This window comes from Lactuca virosa, chromosome 1 (assembly GCF_052849685.1).
Source record: "Lactuca virosa cultivar CGN04683 chromosome 1, Lactuca_virosa_CGN04683_v6, whole genome shotgun sequence".
Classification (NCBI taxonomy): Eukaryota; Viridiplantae; Streptophyta; class Magnoliopsida; order Asterales; family Asteraceae; genus Lactuca; species Lactuca virosa.
In genome coordinates, this window is record NC_136426.1 from 35,233,002 (window position 1) to 35,246,047 (window position 13,046).

Genomic DNA, 13,046 nt, shown 5'->3' on the forward strand with positions numbered 1-13,046 from the left:
GTTTATTTTAAAGCTTGTATAGTAGTTTATCTTGACATGTTAAGTGAAATATGACCTAGATCACATATTTTTCCTTCTTGAACTATAGATCTCGAAATATCTTTCATTTTTAGCACATATTTACCACAAAAACACAGGAAATCACACATAACATACAAATACACATAGATCTTCACATTTTACTTGTATTCTCCCCCATAAATCATATGAAAACCGAAAATAGAGGGATATGAACTCACCTTAGGTTTGTGGGTTCGGTTTTGAAGAAAGAAATGGAAGAGTTTGGTCCTAGCAACTTCCTTGAGTAGATCTCGAACTCAAGAAGATTTCTAAGAGTATAAACACCAAAAACTTTATGTAAAGGAATGATCTAACAAGAGAGTGAAGTTATGAAGCTTGGATGTGTAAAGACTTACCAAAGATTGACAACACTTGATGAAGACTCTTGAATCCAAGCCAAATTTTCGAGAATTCCTTGAAGGAAGGAAGGAGATGGCCTTAGAGAGAAATGGAGAGAATTTTTGTGTAGTGTGTGTGTGTTGTGTGTCTTCGGCCGAAACAAAAAGAGGGGAGAGGGGAGAGAGTGAGATGAGTTGACATGCATGGAAACATGAGAATGGTGCATGGATACCCTATGTATATTTATGAGGTGGCACTACAATTGTCAACCCTCATTTATCCATTCTTTTATATATATATATATATATATATATATATATATATATATATATATATATATATATATATATTTACTTGGGCGGAAATGGGCTAAGGAAGGAGGAAGGAATCACTTTGGCCCATTCTTGCCTTGGCTCGAGTTCATGAGGCCCATAAGGAAAACTTACGGCCCATTGGGCCCTTAGGGTAGCTCACGGCCCAATTTTTGTATAAGAGAATGGATTTGAGTCCATTAAAGCTAATTGGATTAGTTATGGCCCAATAAGGCCCATTAAAGATAAACTAGTCCATTTTAGGCTTATAAGGCCCAAAAAGGTTAAGTCTTATGAGAGTGGGTCCAATGAGAGCCCATTTAAGAGTTCTAAGCCCAAAATAGTCAAATTGGAAGCTTATTGGCCTATTAGGCCCAATAAGGAAACCCTAGTCCATATAGGACTTAAACCGGGATTTCTAGGGTTTTCAACTTTACTTGATGAATCTAGGTTTGAATGTGTTTCCATAGGTTGAACTTCAAGCATAACATGAATTTGGGTTACGAGTTTACAGTAGATAATGTTTACAAGAGTACAGAATTTCCTAGCTAGAATGTTAGTTGTGTCAAAAGACCCCTTGCATGTGTACCAAGTTTGGAACTTTACGTATGAAATGGACATTAGGGGGCCAGATCTATGGTTTCGAGGTGTTAAGACCCATTGAAATCGACTGTATAGTAATGGTCATGGATGGGCTCGACGAGTCGTTCTTGGGACTCGGGGAGTCAGTGTGTATTGACCACCAAATCCTTTATGTGGATGGACCAGTTGTTAGGATGGAAAATCCCTTAGTTGTTTGGACGCGTAAAGGGACCTGGGAATCATAGGACTCGACGAGTGTATGAACAGACTCGGCGAGTCCAAGGCAATCTCCCAACCTTTGAAGATGAACTCGACGAGTTTTTCATATAACTCGGCGAGTCATAGACTGGATGTATTCGTAGGAGGGAGATGAACTCGACGAGTTCAAGGTCGAACTCGGCGAGTCGGATGAAGATGGTCCCGATGGTGATTGAAGGAGAACCTGTCGAGTTCTTGCTAGACTTGACGAGTGGAGACAGGGATTGTATCGGGTTAGAGGAATATGGACTCGACGAGTTGGTTGGCCAACTCGGCGAGTCAGGTCAACTGGATGTTGACTTTGACCAATGTTGACTTTGATTGAATTGAGTTGACCCTGGATTGGGTTGCATGTTCATATTGATAACTTAGAAGGGTTGTCGTGTAGGGATTGGGGAGTCGAAGGGAGTCGACCTTCACGCCGAGGACATTTTAGACACTACACGACATCGAGGCGAGTTACCTTCCAGTAGAGGTGGGTCTAAGGCCACAATGCCGGCCCACCAGCAGGGGTATTTAGTAGGTGATTGTATTTGTGATAATTATCTTGGTATGTTCATGTGATACGGTCATGAGATATGCTTGCACGATATGCTATGTGTGTTAGTGGTGGTGGCAAGGAATAGTTTTCCCTGACATCGGTCGTTAGGATCGAAGGGTAGGTCAGTACCCATATATGCCTGACTGTATGATTATATCTTGTTATTGCATGATAGTGATAGGGGGTGAAATAGTTCCCGGTTACCGGTTGAAAGATACCGATGAAGGTTACCGGTTGAAAGATACCGATGGCAGATACCGGTTGAAAGATATTGATGGCAGTTACCGGTTGAAAGATACCGATGATATTATATGGTATGTGGTATGATGGGAGAACTCACTAAGCTTTGTGCTTACAGTTCAGTTTTGGTTTCAGGTACCTCTTCGTCCAAGGGGAAGGAGCCGGCGGTGTAGCAGCGCATCACACACACACATGATTTCCGCATGGAGTTTCTGGGATTGTACTATGATTTTCATTACTTCTGATATTGTGATTTTGAGACATGACGTTATGGTTTTTATAATTTGATGTAACCTCGACAATGTTTTGGTACACTAATTTATGAAGTACTTAATTTAAAAATGAAAATTTTGGCCTTGAAAATTGGGATGTTACATTATTTAAACTAATGCACATGAAAAAGCATGAAATATGATGCAAAATGCTAATAAAAACTACCCTAAAAGATGCATAAAATGGCATCTATCAGTTTGTCCCTGGAAATTTTAGGTTGATGGATTCCCGATTTTATGAGATATAAGGCGGTTCACTCGCAGCTTCGAGATTTTTCCGGTTTGAGTATTTCTCTATGAGTGGGGTCGTACTGTTGGGGCAGAGAAAGATGACTGTTGCATTTAAATGTTTTGAAGTGTTTTGATTGATGTTGGCATCAGTTGGATTCTGCATGGTCCCTCAAGTTTTCAATTTGGATGTGTTAACGTTATGAAGTGATGGGAGGGAGCATGTGAAATAGTCCTAGTACAGTTTTCAGGAATTCTAACCGATTCTGATTTTGAGGACGAAATCCAGTTTAAGTCGGGGAGAATTGTAACACCTAGTTTTAGTGATGTTTTAATTTAAAAACATCGGGTCGGAATTTGATCAAATGAAGGTTTTGGGCCTCAAAGAAATAGAGTTTAGACCCTTTCGGATGTTGATAATGTTGGATTAAGTAATTAAAGCCCTTGATTTGTGCCTTGAAGCAAAAGGGTAAAATTAGGAAAGTGATATCTCGAGCTTCTTGCATGAATTAAGGATTTTAGTTCAATAGGTTTATAGTCAAAATTAACTAGATGGGATTGTGGTGCTCGTCGATACTTTTTCGTGCATATAATGAATTCCGAAAACGAAGTTAAATCAAAGAAGTTATGATTGTTTGAAGTTGGAGTGGAATTGAGGGAAAGCACCACGGAGTGGCAATCTGTCTCCCACAGAGTGGAAGCTAGGCAGGCCCAAGCCCATTATTTTTAGGTTTTTCAATGTATTAAAGGTAAGGATTCATGTTTTAGGGCATTTTCTCAGCATCCATCTCATCTAGAACCCCTTGGGAGCTACCTAGCCTCCCTCTTCATATTTTGAGCTTCTCCTCTCTCCTCTCATGTATATTTGGAGCGGTTTTAGTGGTTTTGAAGTGAGGATTTCATGCAAAAGTTAATACTTGAAGCTTGGAAATTGAAGATCTCAACTTTCATCTACCTTTTGGACCTTTGTAAGTCATAAAGTTCCAAGCTTTACTGCATTTCATCCTTGGATCTAGGTGTATTTAGTGTTTTGGACAATTTTATTGAGTTTTGGTCCCATTTGAGGCTTGTTCCATAAAGTGTGGAGAAATCTTGATCTTTTGAGTGATGTTTGGGTTCAAATCTGGTCTTTTAGTGGAGTAGAGAGGGCATGCAAGAGCTCTCTTTACTCTATGCATGAAGAAAGGTGTGTTTTGGACATCTTTTGAACTAGGGTTTTAGTTTTTGCTTGCTTGGAGCTTCTTAATGGATAAAGTTGGAAACTTTATCCATTTAGACATTAAAAGGAATCATATTTGAGTGTTGGAAGCTTGGACTTAATGGATTAAGTTGAGAAAGATTCATTTTTGGTCCCTTCGAGACTAAAAGTTTAGATCTTGGTTGTTTGGACCATCCAAATGGATAAAGTTGGAAACTTAATTTATCCATTATGAAGCTATTAAGTACCAGATTTGATGTTATGAGCCTTGGTCTTTAGGAATTAAGTTCTTAATGAAGAAAGGGGTATTTTAGCTAAAGACCACGGCGTTGCCAAGGAAGGCCCACGACATGATGTTACTCTAAATTTCGACTGTTTTGTCATGTAGTTCCCACGACGTGGCAGAAGCTTGGCCACATCGTGGCGATTAGCTGAGTGACATTTGACTGTTGACTGTTGACTATTGACCGTTGACTTTTGACCAAGTTGACTTTTGGGTCAACTTAGGGAAATTAGGATCCTAGATTGAGGACTTGTCTCTATTTGATGAATAGGTGACTCGTAGTGTTGGTGCTTGTCTTCTAGTAAGCTGTGTGGATATCTGATAGCTATCGAGGTGAAATTTCTCACTATACTCGTGAGTCTAAGTCACTAATGCCGACCTACTAGAGTGTGTTTTGTATCCTCGTGTATAGGATGTTGCTATGTTGTAGTGATCAGTTAGATTTGTAGATCTGTATGATTACCTGTACTTGATGGTTATTGATTATTGTTTGCATATATCGACATAATGCGGTAGGGTTAAGGCTTTACTACTCTATGCTGTAAGCCAACAAACACGGGGCTATCCAGATGACTGTGGGTCGAGGGCAATCTAGTCCAATGACTGTGGGTCGGGGGTAATCCAGTCTGATGACTATGGCCCAAAATGCATTATATATATATATATATATATATATATATATATATATATATATATATATATATATATATATATATATATATATATATATATATATAGGGAAGGGTTATTTGGAAAACAAAAAAACCCTAAAAAAACCCTAAAAATCATAAAAATGCATAAAAAAAATACCTAGACATTACAAAACTTTTTTTTTGAAATTTTTTATCAAAAAATCGCAGCCTTTTTGACAATTTCGCTGAAAAAAAAATTTCATTTTTTTTTTTTGTAAAAAAAAAAAATTTCAAAAAAATTTTCAGCGATTTTATGTTAAAAGCTGCGATTTTTTGATAAAAAAAATTCAAAAAAAAGTTTTGTGATCTCTAAGTATTTTTTTATGCATTTTTATGATTTTTAGGGTTTTTAGGGTTTTTTTTGTTTTCCATAGAACCTAAACCTATATATATATATATATATATATATATATATATATATATATATATATATATATATATATATATATATATATATATATATATATATATATATATTGTCGTGTGGGGTATTTTGGAGGAACTCGATAAGTTTTGACTTATAGTTGTTGATTTCATGTTTTCAAGTACTTCTGATGACCGAGGGAAGACGAAGGCGTGATCGTACATATCCTCATATTGTTTTACGTTTTGAGAGATTGACTTGATACTCTGATTTTTCAGGGATATGATTTGAAACCAATGGTTGTTTATCTATGGTTTGTTGTGGAAATATATTTATAAAAATGAAAAAAATTTATCATGGTTTTTGGGATGTTACAAAAAAACCACCATCATTAATTTAAAATAAATGCAACATTAAAAGCCACACAATCTATCCACTGCCTCCATTTTTTTCTTGAAGCTAAAACAATAATGATCTTATTTCACCCGACTAATCTTTCTTTGAGAAGAGTCTAATCCCCAAAATAATCTAGCCCGATTTGCTTCCAATAAATGACAATTTGTTTCTGCAATTTTAAAATTTGACAAGTAAAAATACCTAGAATTTCCAACTTAGATTTCGAGAGAGTGAACAGACCTCCAAACGAAATTATTTTAGGTTGCGTTTAGTTACAGAAAACGGTTTACATTTTCCGTTTCCCGTTTTCCATTTTCAATTTTTGTTTTCTGTTTTCAGATTTCAATGGAGAATTTAGAAAACTTGTTTAGTTAAAACTTATTCTTTTCTCATTTTCGGTTTGAGAATATCCGAAAACGTGTTTAAATGTGCATTTTCTATCGGTTTCATTTTAAGAAAACCGTAGTGGTGATAGGGTGGGGGTGGGTGGTGTGGGGTGGTTGTGTTGGTGGTGGTGGTAGCAGTGGTAGTGGTGGGGGCGACAACAGTAGTGGTGGCAACATTAGGGTGGCGGCGGTGGTGGTGGTGGTGGTGGTGATGATGACAGGCAGTGGTGGTAGTGGTGATGGTGATGACGGAGGTGGTGATAGTGGCGATGTTGGCAGTAGTGGTGGTGACGATAATGGTGACAGTTGTGGTTGTGGTAGTGGGGTAGCAGTGGTGGCATGGTGGTGGTGGTGGCAATGATGGGATAGTGGCGGCAACGATGGTAGGTCGGTGATTGTGATTGGTGGGTGATTGTGGTTGGTGAGTGTGTGTTTGTAGGGGTGGGGTGGGGTGGGTGGGTAGGGTGTCATGGGTTGGGGGTAGGTAAAGGTGGGTTGGGTGAATGTGAGTGTATATTTTTTGGAATTAGAAAATATAGAAAACAATAATTATTGGTTTTCAAAATTTTGTAAGTTCTATGGAATTTTGAAAAAACAGAAAAATTTCATTTTATGTGAAAATTTTAGAAAAATTGTTGGATTTAACGTGTTTTTAAAAAAACTCATTTTACTTGTAATTTTTTTTCCTAAAAAAACTCATTTTTCTGTAACTAAAGGTACCCTTAACCTTCCAATTGGAAGGTTTTTTCAAGAATTTATGAGGAATCCCTTTGTTACTATCTACCAGCGCCATATTGATTCCAACAGTAAACCTAAATACTTGAATGTCAAAGAAGTTGTAGAACAACCCGTATCTCTCGTCATTTCTTCAAATAAACATGAGGCTGCTCCTATCCCAAATAGATTCGACTAATTCAAATTATATTTAAGACTATAAGCTAAGTAGAAACATCGCAAAAATCTAAACAAGTTCTGAACATTTTCTGGATTCCACTCACCCAAAAACTGTGCATCATCAACATACAAAAAATAGATAAAGTAAGATCACATTCCCTGATCCTACCACATGTAAAGTACCTATGTTCCATTGTATCTTCCATAGCAATGTAATAAATAGGAAATGAGAAAGTTCATCCATATTTTATTTAAAACTTAAGAAGAAGAATATTTTAAAAAGGTAACTCAAACTAACAGAATCATACTTCTTTTTAAAATCAACATTGAGAACCATCAATTGTCTCTTCTCCTTTCCCCTCGCTCTCCTCTAAAGAAGAAAGAGAGAGCGGTGTATGTGTGTATGCGTGTGTGGCAAGAAGAAATATGTGGAGGTGTGCAGAAAGTTTTGATTTATGACAAGGAAAAAAGGGAAGGAGGTGGTGTTCCCATATTTTCCCAATGTATAATCATACGACATTCTTCTTTTGTTTCACATCCTGTAGCCATAAAAAGTCGAGTGTTTTGTGAAATAAGATTATTGATAATCTAATATGTCAAAAATATAAAATCTTAAAATTCTGTTAGAAAAAAAAAAGTTTCTTATTTTAAATGAGTGGAAATATAAAAAAGAAAAATGTGGTGGGGTATTTTGATATCTTTCGCTTTTGAATTCTTTCGTTTACTCGTTGTTAGGCCGGTCAGTCAGGTCAGCTTACAGCTAATTCCCACTTTTATTATTAGTCCTTTACTTTTATAATAATTGTTTCTTAAAATGATTCAAAAAAATTTCAGAAATTGAAAAAAAAAATGTACTTTACAAAACCGTGTCCAAGTCCTATCTCCATACTTCAAACCCAATCAAACCCCTGTCTCCCTCCCCTCTTAAATACCACCAAATCACTCTACAATATCTAACACCCAACCACCCACCATGGTCCGCCGCAAACCACCGCTCTCATCCTTCCTCCTACTCCTCTTTTCCACCATCGCCATTGCCACCGCCACCACCGCCGCCACCTCTATTTCGCAAAGATTTAAAGAAGCTCCCAAGTTCTACAACGCCGCAGATTGCCCCCACACCGACATTGACTACGACACCGACACTTTGACCACCTACGATGATTCCGCCGTTCACGTCGCCATGACCCTCGACGTTACCTACATCCGCGGATCAATGGCCGCCATACTCTCCGTCCTCCAACACTCATCCTGCCCACAGAACATTATCTTCCACTTTGTCACCTCTGCTTCTTCAGACGCGTCACTCTTACGCGCCACCATCGTTACTTCGTTTCCTTACCTGAAATTTAAAATTTACAGGTTTGATGATTCTTTTGTCGCCGGACTTATTTCTACCTCCATACGTTCCGCCCTCGACTGCCCACTCAATTATGCTCGGAGTTACCTTGCTAACATACTCCCACCTAACGTTCGCAAAGTCGTGTATCTTGATTCCGACCTGGTGGTCGTCGACGACATTGCAAAGCTCGCCGCCACACCCCTCGGCTACGACTCCGTCCTCGCGGCACCGGAATATTGTAACGCTAACTTCACCTTCTACTTCACACCTTCTTTCTGGTCAAACCCGTCTCTATCTTTAACCTTTGCCAATCGGAAAGCTTGTTACTTTAATACCGGTGTGATGGTTATCGATCTAGACCGGTGGCGTGCCGGTGGTTACACAACAAAGATTGAAGAATGGATGGAACTGCAGAAACGAATGAGAATCTACGAACTGGGTTCTCTTCCACCGTTCTTGCTTGTTTTTGCCGGAAAGATAGCTCCGGTGGATCACAGATGGAACCAACATGGACTTGGCGGAGATAATTTCCGGGGTCTTTGCCGTGATCTACATCCGGGACCGGTGAGTCTATTACATTGGAGTGGTAAAGGGAAGCCATGGGTGAGACTTGATGCAGAAAGGCCATGTCCTCTGGATGTACTTTGGGCTCCATATGATCTTTTAAAACCTCCATTTTCGTTTGATTCTTGAAGGAATGGAGTTTCAGAGAGTGGTGATCATCGCCGATCATCAGAGATTGGTGGTGATCATGACGAAGGAGATGATGATTAACTGGAAAGCTTGTATAATCTATTCTCCTTTTTTTGTTTTCTTTTTATTTTTGTTGAATTTTTTATTTTTAATGAAATTGTACATTTGTTTAAATACTTAAATAATAGAAGTAGAAAGGGTCATATTCATAATTTTGTTGTAGTATAAAAAGAAAGAAAGTCCAAGACTTTAAAGTGATGTAATAAAATATCTCTTTCTTCAACATGTCCCCCCCAATATTGATTCTTTTAGTCTAAAAAAATTAATATCGTTTATCTTAAACTGTTTAAATAATATATATGACGTATATATAAGTTAATTAAATCATTAGATTATTGTAGAATGTAAAATGCTCTTTAAAACGATCAAATAATAGAAACTCCTATAACATGAGCAAAAATTCAGCCATTATTTTAAATAAGGTATAATTGCAATCATTAACCAACTTTATTGTTTTTTTATGAGGCAAATAAACTTAATAAAATGGTAATAAAAATCATCAAAATATCAATATAAGATAGGGAAATATCCGTTTCCAAAAAAAAAAAAAAGATAGGGGAATGTATTCTAACTCAGTGCAAAGTGTGCATGCTAAGATCCAACAAGCTATTTTCAGTGTAGTAAGGGTTCATGAATACCTCAAGTGTAGACTATCTTCCAGTGAATTCTTCTCAGCAATATAAGGACAAAAGAGTATGTGGCAACTGTATAATCATATTAAGACATATAATTAAGAGAATGAGAAAGGGTGTTCCATTGAAAGATGAAAGAGAAAAGACCGAAGGGAAAGACGATGCAATCAAGAATAGTAGAGCAGATTGGTAGGTGTGATAACTAGTGGGTCTGGGAGTTCTTTTGGGTTTAGTAGTCATTGTGGTCTGTGATTGGTACTTGTTAATTTGAATCTGTCTTTGGCATATTAAATTACACAATGGTTTGTTTCAATTTGTCTTATAGTATGTAAGTTTATATGAAAATGCAAGTTTTTTTGTGATTTTGTTAATATATTGCGAATTACAACGGTTATGTGACTTATTATCCTTTTGGTTTGTGTATATATTTCCAATTTCTATGTTGATGTCTTGGTTTGTATATGTATTGCCAGTTTTCAATTGCTATGGTAGCAAAATTAAGCACATTCAGATAGTAGCAAATGTGAGAGCACTCATATTGTTATGGTACTGCTACGTGTTATTGCGTATATTTCTAATTTTAGGTTCATATTTATTAGTAACTAACAGATGAAGAACTTATACAAACATTTTTTTTTTGTAAAATCCCATCTCCCCATGATAGCTACTTAGCTTGTTTAACAAACCCTTAGCAAAAAAAAAAAAGTTAAACAAGAGCAACCTCCCACATGGTAATTGTTTAGCTTGTATAACAAACCCTTTATCTAATTTTAACTGCCAACATTCACCATATATAAAAATTTGTATCAAAGATAAAGGAATATTCATAAAGTCACAATGTCAAACAAGATAATAAATTTAAAAAAAAAAAAAAAAAAAAAAAGAGCTTACCAATATGAGGGCCATATACAAACAATGATATATCACATTCAACATGATGAAGTGTACAAAATAAACCGAATAGATCATTAGTACTTAGGATCAACATTGAAGAATGAAGACCATATAATTTAAAGAGGTTAGAACCAACAACATCAATCTTCTAGCTTTAACATCTATGTTGTTCTTGGACCTTAGCAAACTAGGGATTATGTCCAATGATCAAGGGTACAAAAGCTGGTCAACCAAACCTATAAACTAGCACTTGAACCATTATTTTGGGCACGTGTAAAATTAACTATTTAGATCGTTGTTAGTCCAATAAATGACAATGGTTGAAGTGCTACAACTTGTGCATATCATGATTTATGGGCTAACAATGGTTAATTGTATGTATCTGAGCACATCTTCATATGAAAATAACAAATAAGAACAAAGATATAAGAAGGGGAAGATGACCGAGATAGATGAGAATAAATAGAAGATCAGAGATAAGTGAAATAAGAGAAGAAAATGGAGATAGGAGAATGATAATGAAATAGATGTTAGATAGATATCACATATGAGAGGAAGTGTTCAATGAAGAAATGTCCTCATGTGAGTCGCATGTGACACATGTTCACATCGCTCACGAACAACATCGGGTTTCAATGACTAAAGCTATGAATTTAAAAAAATGGACTAAAAGTATGAAATTTCGGATAACTAAGGGACTATTTATGTAATTGGCTCTATTAAATATTTAAGACTTAATCCAGAGATGTTATTGGATTTTGTTCAAGATGAGGCAGAGCTTCGTTACTCAAGCAGCCCAAAGACAATATCGATGATGCTAACCGGATGTCCTCGAGTATAGTTATTATTTGGAATCAATTTGTTTTGTATGTGTTTATCCCCATAAATTAATTTGTCTGTGTGTGTGTTTTGAAATTTATATGTGTGAATCTAAAATTGTTTCAAGGTGTGTGTGAATCTAAAAAATCGTTCCCTCATCCACCATCATTCTTGAAGAAAATGGCATCTAGGGTTTTTTACTGGGGTGACAGTGGAGGAAAGAAGTGGAAATTGAAACAAGAAATGGGAAGAGGGCATGATGATTACAAACCTATTGTTAGAAATCCGGGGTAATAAAAGACTTGGAAATCCTGAGAATCATGTGTGTAATGCCCGTGTTTCTAGCCTAAGCATTAGTATGATTATGTAATAGTTAGAGTCAATAATTGTAACCTACTTTGAAGTAATAAAGATGATTATTTGAATATTATGTGAATTTATGTGATTTTATGTGTATTATACTTATTTATAAGATATAATAAATTAAGAATGTAAATAAGCGTCAAAAATAAAATAATAGATAAACCTAATATTTATGAAGAAAGCTGTAGTGGTCGTGACAAGGATTCCGGAGATATAAAAAACGCCGAAATCCGAGTTATAACGAAGAAGTTATGACATGTCGAAGTTTCGCGACAAAACCGACACGACGTTCTGTGACGTAAAAAGTGAGTTTACGATAAAATACTTTTTCACCTTAGCGATCTAAACGAAATTTGTAGTATACGTTAAACCGAGAGCGTGCATAAAAAGAACGCTCAAATCTGACTTTGTATGAGAAAGTTACGATTTTTCTAAGATTTGGCATAGCAGTATACAGCCCGGAATTCAAATATTAGATCGACCGATTTTTAACCGACACAACCTAAACGAGAATCGATGATCTCATTAATAGGAGCTCAACGATAAAAAAAACAGACGAAAACGGACGTCGAATGACAAAGTTATGAATTTTTAACGGACTTTACTTGTCCCGACCTGTTAAAAATATAACTTTAAAAATAAAGTCAAATGTAGCCGACAGAGTCTAAACGAAAGTTGTAGAGTATGTTCCCACCTACGTGTGGATATAAAGAACGTCGAAAACGGAGCTCTTATGCAAAAGTTACGGATTTTAGAAGACGGAAGTGAGCTGTTGCGAGGGTATAGGGTACGCCCTGCGTACATAGTATGTACGCCCTGCGGTCTCGCAATACTAGGCTCCGGATTGTCCATGTTTTCCCATCCGAAGATTGATACATCTCCTCTCATACGCGTTGCGTAAGCTGGTACGCCCTGCGCACCGAGGTACGCGCAGCGTACCTGCGAGGGTACGCCCAGCGTAGACCGAAGACCACGCCTATAAAAAGGGGGAGAAGGTCTCCTTCATTTCTCACACCAAAGTCATTCTCTTCTCTCTCTAACTTCTCTCTAAGCCCTCCCAGCCTCTAATATCTTCTAAGTGCTAGAAGAAAACCTCGGAGCGCCAGAAGGCTCTGACAAAAAGAGCTTTTTGGCTCAGAAAGTTCTGCCCCCGCAAAGCCCGGTTTCTAGCAAACCTTCCGGTAAGTGAGTTATGCTTA

The 13,046-nt window shown here is 37.0% G+C and overlaps 1 protein-coding gene across 1 annotated transcript; it reads left to right on the forward strand.

The window, feature by feature from the left end:
* Nucleotides 1-7,916: 7,916 nt before the first annotated feature.
* On the forward strand, nucleotides 7,917-9,291 carry LOC145168669 (putative galacturonosyltransferase-like 1). The gene has a single exon (XM_079087439.1). The coding sequence runs from the start codon at nucleotides 8,018-8,020 to the stop codon at nucleotides 9,077-9,079; it is 1,062 nt and encodes a 353-aa protein (XP_078943565.1). The 5' UTR covers nucleotides 7,917-8,017; the 3' UTR covers nucleotides 9,080-9,291.
* The last annotated feature ends 3,755 nt before the right edge of the window (nucleotides 9,292-13,046 follow it).

Coding starts and splice junctions, on each gene's coding strand:
- LOC145168669 (XM_079087439.1), top strand. CDS start 8,018: ATGGTCCGCCGCAAACCACCGCTCTCATCCTTCCTCCTACTCCTCTTT.